At 35.3% G+C, this 15,235-nt stretch overlaps 1 protein-coding gene and 1 pseudogene across 1 annotated transcript; both read left to right on the top strand.

Moving 5' to 3' along the window:
* The first annotated feature begins 5,474 nt into the window (after positions 1 to 5,474).
* LOC149224850 (BIIDXI-like protein At5g11420 pseudogene) lies at positions 5,475 to 8,099 on the top strand (annotated as a pseudogene).
* Positions 8,100 to 14,220: 6,121 nt separating this feature from the next.
* Positions 14,221 to 14,838, top strand: LOC149224849 (uncharacterized). Its single transcript, XM_089388294.1, has one exon. It carries the CDS (start codon positions 14,221 to 14,223, stop codon positions 14,836 to 14,838), a length of 618 nt encoding a protein of 205 aa, XP_089244420.1.
* The last annotated feature ends 397 nt before the right edge of the window (positions 14,839 to 15,235 follow it).

Here is a 15,235-nt window from a genome sequence, read left to right as displayed (position 1 = left end):
CCAAAATTGTAGTCCTCGGATAGATCTTTCTAATGAGCCATTGTACGCGTCAAATGAAGATCGGGTGCCAAAGATACGACCCGGGAATTTGATGTACCAACTTACCCAAAACGGGTCCCACAATTTGGCGTTTCATCTTCTAGGGTTAGGTTTTGGGATGTTAAGGGTTTTCCATTGTTTCTCAACAATAAACAGGCCTTCGAGCCTCATTGTAACACAGTTTAGAGGCATGTAGCCACCACATCTCTTCTCAAAGATAAGCTACCATTGCCCTAGCTGGTTTCTTCCCATTTCTGTTTGTAAGCATATTTCAGTGTTTTACAGTAATGAATTGAAGTATTATTTCTGTTGCATATCTGTATTTATGGTTATCTCTATAATTTGTTGGGTTCCTATTTAAATCCGGATCACCCTCATCATCTTTGTTAACTCTATCTTCTCCTCTCCTTTTGCCCCTTTTGTCCTCCATTAGAGTGAAATGCAAAGTTTGATAATTGTTGACCAAGAAGTTGGGCACCCTGCTCTTCTTATTGACATCAATTTCCTAATTGTCCCTATTTGCAGGAAAAATCCTTAGCAAACCCCCTAGAGCAAAGACGTATAACTCCTGCTCCTAATCTCATTTTGCAATAAGATCACAAACTATTAATTTTGTAAGAGCACCAGAGAAATTCCAATATTTATATACTACTACCCCATAATCCCTGATCCATCCTTCGACTAAGGTTCAAAGGTTGCAAATAATTAAATCACATGCAAAATATGCCTTAAAAACACTTTATTCTTGCATTAAATGAACATCTAAGAGCCATGCCCGCAACCCTTACTGCCCGAGCAGGGCTCACACCATTTTTTTTAAACATTAGCATAATATATATATATATATAATTGATTTTTTTATTAATTCATATATATATATGATTTTGTATTAATTAATTTGCCTTTTTAATTATTGGATTATTTATTTATTTTTTTAAATTATGTTTTTTAGTTAGATATCTTTTTGGGTTTTTTTTTTTTTTTTTTTTAATAAATGAGTTATTTTTTGTATGTTTATTTATTTATTTATTTTTATAATAAAAAAATTGTTGTTATTATTATTATACCTATTGATATTCAATTTTATCTTTGACTATGTATTAGTATGTTTTTTACCAAACATTTATGCCACTTCTCTATAGTTTAACATTGTGAATTCAATTTTTGTTAATTTTTTTTTTATTATTTAAATATATTTATTTGTAAGATGATTGGTTGAGTTTTTATTATGGGTTGTTTAGTAACTTCCATTTATATTAATTACTATTTTTTTGTTTTTTTATTTATCTTTTTTATTTTGATTTTTTTAATTTTTCTATTATCTCCATTTTCATGAATTATAGTTTTTTCAATTTAAGATAACAAATTTTAAAGAGGAAAAAATAATTATTTTTTTTCTTCCCACATATATATATATATTTATTACTTTTTAATTTGACTTATACTTTTTGTTCTTGTTTTTTTTTTCAATTCCAATTCCATTAATCATAGTTTTTTTTCCTTGTTAATTTTTAATTTCACTTAGTTCTATTTGAATGAATTTAATGAAATTAGTAAAAAACAATTCTAAAAACAAGAAATTAATAAAATTAAAACAAAATTTGAATGTAGTTTTCTCTGGTTGTCTTATATATACACATTTCTTTCTTCATTCTACTTAAATCTTAGAGACCTCTTGTCATTATTGTGTGCACTCAAATATCAGAGATTTGGAAAATGAAAACTTGTGAAGTTAAAGTTGGCAATATGATTCTTGTGATTCCTGTGTTATTATTATTCAACATAGTTGTTATAAATGATATAGGCGAGATTGATTTTTATTTGTATTTATCCATCAACAAATATTTATTGTTTTTTACTTTAATTTGGCTATATTTAAACTAAGCGGCAGATACTAAAAATGTCACTTTGCAGAATACAAATTGTGGTTATGTGTCTAGCCAAGTTGGTCACAAAGTCCAATTTTGCTCATTCACACCAATTTAGCTAGGGTTCATCTTATTTCAATGCACAAATGCCAACATGAACAAGTTCTTAATTGAAGAATCTTTTCATTATAGTGTTTGTGGATCCAAATACGATGCACCATAAAAACATTAAAGACAACATTTTATCTGGAAGTGAGATTCAATTTCAATCAATGACCTTGAATGAGCTAGCAACGACTTTTCATTGAAGAACCTTTTGGTACTTTCTAACTTATGCATGTTTACATTTTCTGCAGAGAATATCCTTTGGATAATACATTAGCTTCCAAGCATCAAGATAGCAGTTACTTTGCACCCAACAAGTGATTGTATAAGTAACATGAGTAATTAATTATTCTCGAATGTAGTATTAGGTTATTTTCTAATGCAAACAAGCATGATTATCTCATTGAGTATTGAAGCATTCTATGTTTTTCGCTTGAACATATTGAACAATTTGATATTTCTTTCTTGAAAGTGTTGATATTGTAAAAGAGCACCCATATGCATTGAGGATTTAAGCATCAAGATAACAATTACTTTGCACCCAACAAGCGATTGTATAAGTAACAAGAGTAATTAATTGCTCTCGGATGTAGTATAATGTTATTTTCTTATGCAAACAAGCATGATTATCTTATTGAGTATTGAAGCATTTTATGTTTTTTGCTTGAACATATTGAGCAATCTTATATTTCTTTATTGAAGGTGTTGATATTAGTAAAATAGCTCCCATATGCATTGAGGATTCAACATTGAATTATATTAGCAATTGCACTGAGAGGTGCAAAGGAACGCCAATAAGAGGAGTGAGGGAATGTGGAAGGAAACTATCCCCTTGTGCGACATGTTAGGTTGCATCATCGGTGTCACCTTATGGGGTGCGCAATGCCACACTAAAAGGAAAGAACTTTCTAACCTCCACACCTCAGGAACCACTCTAGTCCTTGCAATCAAAGGGGGTTGTGTCAAGGGAGATGTTTTATTATGTGGAAGGTGAGCGAGTGATGGTAATAGTGATGTGGTTTGGGTGGTGCAAGTGTCTGACTTGCATTTAAGTGCTTACCATCAAGAGTGATCAGAGGACTTGAAGAAATTGTTAGCCCAAAGATGAAGCACATAGATAAGCAATAGTGAGGTAAGCAAACACACATGAGGACTTACATAAGTGTTATTCATTCTCGCTCTTGTGCATCATTGGGAAATGTGTTGTATGAAATACTTGTAAGTGGTGCAACCATGAATTTGTATATATATTTTTCTTTTCATGGGTGGAACTATGAAAAAGATCATAAAATGCTTCTCCATTAATGGTCCATCATCATAACGGACAAGCATTCCATGGAATCCATTACTATGAGTTAGTCACTACACACATTGTCATACACACACATGATGGTGTTTCAAAATCTCCTTTTATAAATAATTCCAAGCCTTCGTCTCTAGTCAAGGGTTCAATGTTCTTGGAGTACTTTATTGACCCCATTCTTCCTATCACCTCTATTTTGTGATTGGAGATTAAGGTTTTGCTTGAACTATCATTGTCAAATCTAACACCCACTTCATTTTCCAAATCGATTGGAATCAATGTGATACCATTATCTAACCTTTTTGCTCATCCTCTTTTGTGGAGACATTTTTCTTTATGTTTATTTTGAATAGTTTCTTTCTCTTTGCTAGATTTTCAGCTAAAATTTTGTTGAAATAATCACCAAGTCAATGTAATACCATTATTTATCCCTTCATCTGGGCTTCATAATTCCCTCCATATCTTTTTACAAGTTTTCCTTTACTATCTTCATAATTGTATGAAATAAAGTGGCATTCTCTTTGCTATTGTCTTTTTAATATATTTCTCTTATTGCATTACACTCTTCATTGAACTATGAATGTAGTTTAAATTCTTTTAACATTACTTTTCCTTTACTTAAGGTTTTAGCTTTGTCACTTCCCCATATTATTTTGAATCTCCTCCATTAAATTTTCGCATAGATCTATTTTTTCATTTATGATTAAATATGAATTGAAGATTGGACAAACACTATACATCCAATAATAGAATAATAAATGTTATATATGTTGGAATATACATTTTTGGATCTAAAGCATATGCTCTATAGGCTAAGCTAAAATACAAACCATTAATATGAAATGTTGAAATCGACACTATTGGATTTGAAATGTTGAGATATATGCCATTACACAATATATATTTTATGCATAGTCTAACTCTTCTACATTTTGGTCCTTTTCTTGGAATAGTTTCTAATTAATTTTTGGTGAAATTCGACAAGGATTTGTTGAAATCGCAAGTTTGAGATTTGTAGTTTACGCAATCCGAGTGTTGTTGGGGTTTTTAAGGGCATTGAATCCATTCTATTAGATTTGAAATGTTGAGATATATGTCATTACACAATATATATTTTATGCATAGTCTAACTCTTCTACATTTTGGTCCTTTTCCTGGAATAGTTTCCAATTAATTTTAGATGAAATTTGACAAGGATTTGTTGAAATCACAAGTTTGAGATTTGTAGTTTACACAATCCGAGTGTTGTTGGGGTTTTTAAGGGCATTGAATCCATTTATGCATTGAAAAATGCATTTTAAACAATAAAAATAATTGGATTATGATGGAAAAAAACAAAACATAGAATAATTAGGCTATGTCTATATTTAGGATCTGACAATGTGTATCATAACATATAAATATTTTATTATTTTATTGCATTTAAATTAAAAAACATAGTCCCAATTGACACAACATTTTTTATTTTACTACAATAAATATTTTGTATTCTACTACTTAGTAAATATTTTTTTATTCTACTCTTGAGTACATATTCATTGTCAAAAAAATGGACTTGTAGGAAATGGATATAACTTTCCTACCCCTTTTAAACAATTTCCCCAAAATTTGTATTATATTTTCTTTTGTATTTGGTAGAATCAATAATTGAGAATAGTTTGTATTTGCTTAGCACAAGGTTGATTCCATCCACTAATCTATAACCTCCAAGCGTACCCAACATAACCTCACACACAACATATATGATTAGTTGAGATTAGAAGAAACCACATAAAAAACATTATTTTAATAGTGCACTCTATTGCCAAATGATCTACACCTGGAGGCTCTAAAATATATAGTATTCAATATTATGAACTATAAATATTGCACAATGTCCATGAAACCACCAACAATAATAAAATAATTTCCACATAATAATGACTGATATTTTTTTCCAATAATCGATGAAATATTGATATTAACTTCTTTTTTTCTTTTTAAACAATGAGTAGATTATAAGAATTAAGTAACTTATAAAAATAGGGACACATTCCTTTTTCTAATTTACAAGAAAATGGAATAAATTAAAATTGATATTGTATACTAATATATATATATATATATATATATATATTGTTTTTTGCAGCTCAAAATACTTTATTGCCATATATATGTATATGTATACATGCTCGCTACATTTCTACGATGAGAGAGTTGGTATGGTCTATGGAGACTCCACCTACTTCGTTGATAATTTAACTTATTTCACATGGCCTCAAACTTATCAACGTTGTCGCAGGTTGGCCTCTGCTCTACACTGCTTTAGCAATTTCAACCACAAGTCGAGGATCCTCTAATGTAGGTTTGACAACAAAGTAAGATATTCTGTTGGTGAATGGAAACTTTGAAAAGGCGGGGATCGAGAATAGAACATCACAGGCAGGTGCGATGGATTCATTTCCCGGGTAGAATATAGAGGGCATGGTTGAATATGAAAATGATGTGGAGAGGCAGGGCAACATGTACCTAGTCATTCCTGAAGGTAAGCATGCCGTGAGGTTGGGAAATGAGGCCCAGATCATCCAGTAGATAAGTTTTCGGAAAGGATCCACATATGCTTTCACATTTAGCACGACACGAACTTGCGTGCAGATGGAATCACTCAATGTTTTTGTGCCTTCGTCGACTAGGAACGTGGATTTGAAAACTTTGTATAATATTTATGGTTGGGATGCCTATGCCTGGGATTTTCAGGCGCAAGCTGACAATGTTGAGGTTATTTTCCAAAATCCTAGTTTGGAAGAAGATCCAACTTGCGGTCCCATTCTTGACGCCATCGCCTTGAAACAGATTTCTACTCCTGAAAAACTTTGAGACATTGTTGTGGTTAATGGAGATTTCGAGGAGGGGTCGTGGATGTTTTCCAATGAGACATAGGGGGGTATTTTTTTGACAGATATAGATGTGGAAGCATCATCTTTACCGAGATGAATCATAGAGTCAATCAAGGCAATGCAATTGAAGAAATTTCAACCCCCACTCCGATTATCAGTTTTCCTTATCACTCCATGCATTTAGTTTTAAATCCAAGCATGATAAAAATTCTAAAATATGGAAATGATAATATTTTCTAAAAACACAAATTTAGAGATTTCACAATTGCTGAAATTGCAAAAATAAAACACAGTAAAATTAAGACAGCCACACACAAAAAATAACACAATGATTTTTGGTTAATGTGACCGTGGAGAAAACCCCCTACAACTCTTGGGGAAAACCAATTTGAGAGCTCTTATTTATTTCTGAAAATGCTTTTACAGAGAAACTGAATTACACAGTAAAAATTCCAGCAACCACAAGTAACAACTTATCTCGATTTTCGTGCTTGAACTCCACCTTGAAAATAGTGTCAAATAACACAATGATTTTTGGTTAATGTGACCGTGGAGAAAACCCCCTACAACTCTTGGGGAAAACCAATTTGAGAGCTCTTATTTATTTCTGAAAATGCTTTTACAGAGAAACTGAATTACACAGTAAAAATTCCAGCAACCACAAGTAACAACTTATCTCGATTTTCGTGCTTGAACTCCACCTTGAAAATAGTGTCAATCAACAAACAACCAAAACAGAAATTTTTACAGCAATAAAACAACATTAAATGTTGTACGACCAACCTCGAAAAAACGTGCCCAAAACTTGTTGTCCCTCTTCCTCGATTTCTATGCCTTTCTCCTGCTGTACGATTTTTCCTTGGGATGCGTGCCAATAAATGCTGTTGCCCAAATTTTCTAAAATGTCTTCTTGCTGCTCTCTTTCACTTCCTCACTGCTCAGAAATTTTCTCCTTGCTCTCTCTTCTCTTTCTCTCAAATGCTCATGAAAGAAATGAATGATCTTTTCCTCTTCTCTTCTCCTTTTATTCTCTAAATAACCTTTTGGGTTACCCTAAGATCTAATGGTTGAGATTCATTTAGATATATGGATGAGAACAAATGTGCATTTAATTCTCACTTTCTATTTTTTAACTCACCCACTTAAATAAATACCCACTTAGCCTTTTATTTCCATAGTCACTTTTTCACTTTCTAATTCTTCATTGAATTTAATAAAGTCACCTTTAAATTAGAATGTAGCTTTACCACTTATAAAGTCACTTTTAAATTAGAATGTAATTTTACCACTTATAAAGTCACTTTTAAATTAAATTGACTTTACCACTTATAAAGTCACTTTAGGAGAAAAATACAAATAAGTTTGGACATTTTTCCCTAGTCCAAAGATCAAAGCCTTAGGGAACCACTTGTCCTCTAGTACCCAGATTTTAACAATATATCGACTCTAATCACTACAAAGTTCCTAAGGGTAAGAGAGCCATCGAGCTTCTTTTCAGCAAAGAAGGTATTATTTTGCAGATGGTGGAAATAATATCGGCAAGAAATATATGATGAGTTTTCTTTTGGGACAGGCTGACGATGGTTTCCAGGAACCGATGGCGGTCATGGCTTTTGTCGGAGATCATTAAGATAGTTTCCACTACAATAATCCTCTGAAAAATGACATCTATGAGCTTAATAATGAGACCTTTACGACAAAGGCCGAACACACTCGCATTACGTTCTACAACTTATATTATAATACAAGGGTTGTAGATAGGAGTTCTCTATGTAGCCCTGTGATTGATTCAGTAAAGGGTGTTGACCTGTCGAAGTCTAATGCTATTGAAAAAAATTTGGATTCTTGGTTTCCTTGCTATTTTTTGTGAACACATTGACGATAGCATTCATACTAGGTAGTATGTAAACTAGAGATTTCAGTACCATTATCGGTCTTAACACCATGAAAATTATTAATTAACCCCTTTCCATAGCTACAACTTACAGATTTGGTACAAAGGTTTATTCCTCTGATTGAAAGAACACTACCTTGATTTTCGACCTAGGTGGAGGTACCTTTGATGTATCCATTATTCGAGAGAGGAAAATATGAGGTGAAGACTGTCAGAGGGGCACACAGTTTGGTAGTGAAGATTTTGACAACATGATGCTTCATTTATTGTATTCAACTTATATAACAACAAAAAATAAAACAAAATTTGTTGTTTGTGAAAGCTCTTCGGAGGCTCCAGTTGGAATGCAAAAGGGCAAAAGAAATATCTTCCATTGTGATTGATATCGATTATCTCTACGAATAGGAGGCAAGTTCAAAGAGATCAAACTACCAACTAATGTCTGGATGACCACGAACCAGTTGACAACGAGCAAGTTGACCACAATGGATTAGTGGTAATGAAACAAGTCCATTCTCTCACTTGTTGAATGAGATATGCTACTACATGATATGAGAAAAATGGGGAGGTCCTTTGATAATTTCAATATAAAACTTACTGTTGTAAGCTTGGACTACAAGGTAGAACCTAATGGCATACTCAAACGAGACAAGTGAGATAAGACCCTAGGGCACATACTTGTAGGACCCCACAAACAACAAGAATTGAAGCAATTGATTAAGTTCAATGCGAAGTAAAACACTCTGTTTGGATGACACTAGGATGACAAAGTCATGACGTGTCACACTTTCACTGGACAGAGGAGGATGAAAAATGCAGCCCTGCGATTTGTTGGGTGAATAGTGTTTGCTCACCCCAACCCTGTAGAGAAAAACGCCTTTCAGCGTAATTATTTAAGAACATCATAGTATTTTGTAACTAATATGTGCTTGGTCTCTAGACAAGTAAAATATTTGGTTTGTTACTCCAACATATTATTTTTGTAAGAAAATTACAAAAGCCTCTTTTTGCACAAGAGAAACTACAAATAATAGTAACAATGATCTGGAGACTCTAGAAACAAGTTAACGCAGAGATAACTTTAAATATAATGGAATATAAATTATCGATGAAATCTTTATGTCTTTATTGTTTTTTAATTTATCTATATGTAAACTAAGCGATATTATTTTTTACTTTAATTTATCTATACTTAAACTAAGCGGTAGGGACCAGCTACATTGTAGCATCGCTTGAGCACATCCTTATTAAAATATTTTATTTACTAACATCAAATAATCATAAAAGAACAAAGTTAATAAATAATAAATGCATCAAATACTATTACGTTCTTTTGCCTAAATGCAATTGTCTTACTATTGCAAGATGAGGTATATGCAATTCTAGTTATGTATTGTTGTTTACTTTAATTTATCTATATTTAAACTAAGCAACATGTATTAGCTACTATGTAGCACTTTTTTTGTCTCTCTTCTTTTTTTTTTTTCTTTTTTTTTTTCTTTTTTTTTAATTTTATTTTTTTGTTTTGTTTTTCTATTTTTAGTTATTTATCTATTTTTTCATTTTTTACCTTTTTCCGTGTTACAGGAGCTATGTCGATGCTCAACTAGCAAACCAACTCCACTATGTGCCATTTTGTTAGTTAACTTTTAAGTTTTCTTTACAATGGATCAAGTTTGTCCCCACTGTGTGTCAAATTCATGGTTGATTTTTAAGTTTTCATCGCAATGGGTCAAGTCCACACCCACTGTATGTCAATTTGATGGTTGATTTTTAAATTTTGCTTGTAATGTGTAACGTTCTCTTAGGTTTATATATATATATATATATATATATATATATATATATATATATTACATTTCTTCTGTGAACTGCTTTGTCCAAAATTTCTTGTAGGTTTGGGTTTAAACACATAGGTACACCTCAAAACCTTGCACCAATATGCCTATCTACCAAAATTTTAAATGCATTCCAACTAAATAATTTCTAGAAAACCCCTAAAACCCAGATATATTTACATTCTATTTAACTTAACTTTTTTTTCTTTGTGTGACTTTTCACCTTTCTTGGAGAGTTTCCTTTTATCTTTTTCTCAACTTGGGTCCAACCCAAATCTCCAATCATTTACGGAGGGTCGCCCATTTTTGAAGGGATTCCACTGTTTGTTTCCTTATTTAGAACTAGAAGAGGAAGAGCCTCACCCAATTGATCTGCTCACTATGGGGCCTTCCAAAAATCCTCTATTGACATCGTGTCTCTTGGGGTTGAGGCTGGCGCTTTACCTTTATCCAAGGAAGGGGAGACATTCATTGTGGGATTTTTCCCATGAGGGTTCTTTGAAGAATTCCGTAAGGAATTCCAAGAAATAGTTGCATTAAGAACTACTACTTCACGGATTAGCAATGGCAGGTTAGCGGATGGAATAAAAGGTTCCTGAGAAGAATCACCCGAAACCTATGATAGATTGATAATTGTTTGTACACTAGACTCCTATTTTAATTATTTGTCCTCTTTGCAGGATGCTGGAGGGAGATATGATTTGGAGATTGTATAATGATCACGATTAGTGTCATCCCACCAACAAGGTTTTCTTCTAGATCCCAATGCTTTGTTCTTCCCAACATTGGGGCAAGATTTGAGAGTATGTTTGGTCTCGTAACATGCTCTACAATGAAAAGAAAGATTTTCTTAGTCCCATTTTTGCATCCAACTGTAACTAGGGCCTGATAGCTTTATCTCAGGAGGAAACCCCTTACTGAAGTCCATTCCACACATATACAAGTGTATTTGGGCTTTAAATCAATTTATGTTTCTTTACTTTGACAATAGAATTTTCCTAAAGCATTTCCAATTGTAGTTAAAGAAGCAAGGTTCCACAATTGCAAAGGAATATTGGGTAGTCTTAACCAAACCAAAGTTATCGATATTGAAGCTGAGATGGGATCGAAGAATGGAAAACAGAGAGCCCTATGTTTCCTCAGAACCATGGGCCAAAGTAAAAAATTAGATCTCTATCTTTTGCCTTATCAAATAATGCAATGAATAAACCCCTGGCCAATGGATAAATATTCATCGGAAATAAGAGGCTTCCACTACGATGAGATCTAGCAATGGAGGTCTATAAGCCTTGGCCACAGGCTATTGAACCTACAAATCATTCCAATTTTAGAAAAAAAAAATGGTCTCATTGTGAGATTCAGCCACTAGAGGAACCTCAACCACAGGAGCTTCCAAGTTTGGAATCATTGGAGTAAGAGGTATGGAAGCAGAGCTCGAAGAAGAAAATTTGGGGGCGGTAGTCACAATGTCTCTGAAGGATAATGACAGCAAAGACAAAGGAGATCCCACTTAGTTGGAGGGAGGGGAAACACTCAACCCACCAGGTGTAGGAGCAGATGGAAAGACCACACTTGAACTCAAAGATCCGAAGAGAAAAACATCCTCCAAAGTGAATTTGGGACTAGAGGCTGAAGGCGAAAGTACGCTAGGAATAGAAGAGGGAAGTTGATTTTCGGCCAACAAGGAGAGTTGAGCTGAGCGCAGAGGTGGAAGAACTATGGGAACCCTAATCGCTGCACCATAGGGGAGAAACATAACCAACACCATCTTGAGTGAGGAAATATCCAATCTTAGGTTAATATTTTTAAAGAGATATACTTTTAGCATTTAAAAAAAAATACGCTTGGTATAATGACTCTTTGATTTACGTATTCATTTTTTAGGATTTTTTTAATCATGATATTTGGTTTTAATTCAATGGTTGAAAAATTTCGAAATTTTAAAGCTTTTTGAAGTCGTGATATTTTACCTTTAATGCCATGGTAAAAAAATGTCAAAATTTTAAGTTTTTTTGGAGTCGTGATATTTATCTTGAACGCCATGGTTGAATTTTTTTGGAATTTTTTAGTTTTTTACAATCATGATATTTTATCTTTAATGCTATTGTCGAAAACTATTGGAATTTGAAGGTTTTTCGAGGTTATGGTATTTTATTTTTAATTTTATTTCTAAAAAATGTTGGAATTTTAACAAAAACAAAAAAATTGTGATGAAACATCAAAAAAATTCGATGTTGGGGTCTTCTTCACCTTCATTACACAATTTTTTTAGTTTTTAATGCCAGTGTTAAAAAAGAATGGAATTTTAACCCAAAAAGAAAAAAAAAAAACAAGTATTGATGTAGCATCAACACTTTTCATTTTTGGAGTGTTTTTCCATGCTTATTGCATAATAGTTTTGGTTTTAATGTCGTTGCTAATTTCTTTTTGAAATTTTAACTTGAAAAAAAAAAATAATATATAAGTGTTGATGCAACATCAACACTTTTGAAGCGACGGACGGACTGGGAACGGAACTAGGGTTCTGAGAAAACCCTCGACGACGCCGACTGCACTGCGTGGAACACGCTCAAGGACTGTAAGGAAATCTCTGCGGCGTGACAGAGCTGCAGGGTATTAGCGGGGTGCAATGGAACATCCTCAGGGGAGGGTGTCAGAGCCCTCCCCTTCACTGCACGATCCTGAGCAAACGGTTATCTTTGGATCGGTAGATCAGGAAATTCTAAACAAAGGGAAAAAGCATCAAGATGATGACAAGGAGACCGGAAATCGGAAGAACAAAGACAACAATACACAAGAAGGAAAAGAAACTCCAGAAGAAGGCCCGAAAATATCCTCATCAACATGCCGACCTGTGGCCAAAGAACGGCCACGAATAGAGCTGCCGGGAGACAAGATTGACAGAAGAATAGAGTACATGAAAGATCATGCCCTCATTGGGAAGTTTATAGGGTTTTGGCCGACTGAGAAAGCCTTATATGGCTGGATTGCGGCGAAATGGAAACCTAAAGGAGATGTCACTCTCCAGCTAGGGCCGAAAGGCTTTTTCACCGCAATCTTTTTTTGCCTAGAGGACAAATACAGGATTCTGGGAGCAGGGCCTTACTTTTTCAACTCAGCAGGACTATATCTGAGGGAATGGATTCCAAGATTCAACCCAGATAAAGAAGATCTCACTTGGGCACCGGTTTGGATCAGAATGTACTCTCTTCCAGATGAATATTGGGACGAGGACATTCTCAAGGGCATAGGAAATGGAGTGGGAGAATACATCAGAGCGGCAGAAGAAACCAAATCTCGTAAGTATATCTCCTATGCTCGAATATGTGTCTTTATCCGCCTGAATGAAGCTCTACCAGAGTCGGTAACTCTTGCCCACCGAGACGAAGAATGGATCCAGCCTCTCGACTATGAACACGTGCCCTTTCGTTGCAGAAAGTGCCATGCTCTGGGGCATCTCTTCAGGGACTGCCCTCAAAATGTCAAAGCCAACTCCCCTGATCCTTCTGAAACCCTAACCCAGGATGGCTTTACCAAAGTCCCAAGCCGGAAGCGCTCGCATAAAAAGCCCCAGAATGGGACTAAACCCCAGCCTAACAAACCCCAAGACCCAGCATCTAAGAACAGCTTCGATATTCTGGCCCAGACCTCTGAAGATCAACCCCTGATCTCTGAGACCAACCCAGCTCGCCCATCCTCTTCATCCCATCCCCCTCCCTCAGATCCCCCTCCCAAATCTCAGCCTCCCATCATCATCCCTTCCATCCTCAGCAGAAGTCAGAAAGATACAGTGGAGATTCACAAGGACATGGAAGTAGATGGAAAGGCAGACCTCCCACAGGACTCAGAGATCAATATAGAAGAAAGCAGTCAAGTGCAACAAATGGAAGAAGAGCCAGAAAGCATAGATCTAAATGGTCTGGATATTCTGGAATTAGAACTAGCTTGCAAAAAGAGAGCATATGACACAATATCTGAGAATCAACTCAATAAGCTCGAAGTGGTCATCTCAAGAGCCTACCACCAACACCAACTAGGGATACAACCAGGAAGTCATTGGGATGGCAGCCTGCGCCCAAAGGACACTAAAAAGAGAGGAAGAAAAACAGATCTCCAGCGAACAATCGAGATTGGGAAAATCCTGGTAGATTCAGGCAGATATGCTAAGTTGACGAAGTATTACAGGCCCTCCAACAATAGTTGAACCATGAAGCTTGTATCCTGGAACTTAAGAGGGCTAAATAGCCCTGGAAAACTCAGGATGTTAAAAAACATGATTAAAATGGAAAAACCGCAGATGTGCTTTCTCCAGGAAACCAAATGCAATAGTTCCACTCTAGGTAACATACTCTCAAAAGCATGGCCAGGGTGTCGATCGGTTGCTGTAGACGCCTCGGGAGCCTCAGGAGGGCTTGCTATAGCATGGAACACCCAAGCGGTAACACTCACAGATTTTCATGCCTCTCATCATCTCATACAGGCGGTCTTTCATATATTGGGCACCAATATTCATGGTAACTTATCAAATGTATATTTTCCGCAAGACACAGGAAGCAAAATTGCGCTCCTTGATACTATAGAAGCTCTGAGCATTAACAGAAGGCATCCACTATGGATTGTGGCAGGGGACTTTAACATGATCACCAAAATCGAGGAAAAGATAGGAGGGAGAATCAGAATGGAACCAGAAGTTGCTCGCTTCAAGGACTTCATCCAAAATGCCTCTCTCATAGACATGCCGTTCTGTAATGGCACCTTCACTTGGAGCAATCGCAGAGCTGGCAAGCATCAAATTGCCTCCAAATTGGATCGCTTTCTCATCTCAGATAATGCGGTGCATCTAGGAGGAGATTTCTCAGCTGCAATACTTGCACACACTGGGTCGGATCACTGGCCGATCGCTCTACAATGGTAGAGACCAGGTGATTTGACAAAAAGACCCTTCCGCTTTGAGGGGTTTTGGCTTTCGCACCCTGAATTCAAGGACTTTGTCAAGACCACTTGGGCATCTTTCGTCCCCCCAGAAGGAGCAAAAATGTATCAGTTCCAACAGAAGCTAAGATTTCTAAAAAGTCACCTAAAAAGATGGAATAGGGAGACCTTTGGAAATATATTTAAGGCGCAACAAGAGTTAAATCAGGAACTGGTGGATCTCCAACAAAAGATAATCACAGAAGGGCATACGGAGGCAACCCTGGAACAGGAACGGCTCATTCACAGTCAGCTCGAAGAAAGGAGAAAGCAGGAGGAAATCTACTGGAGGCAAAAGTCAAGGGTAAGATGGCTGAAGGAGGGGGAGCGCAACACCAAAT

This window comes from Pinus tabuliformis, chromosome Q (assembly GCF_031772625.1).
Source record: "Pinus tabuliformis cultivar Carrire ecotype Pingquan chromosome Q, CPIR1, whole genome shotgun sequence".
Taxonomy (NCBI): domain Eukaryota; kingdom Viridiplantae; phylum Streptophyta; class Pinopsida; order Pinales; family Pinaceae; genus Pinus; species Pinus tabuliformis.
This window is presented reverse-complemented; position numbering and strand designations above follow the sequence as displayed.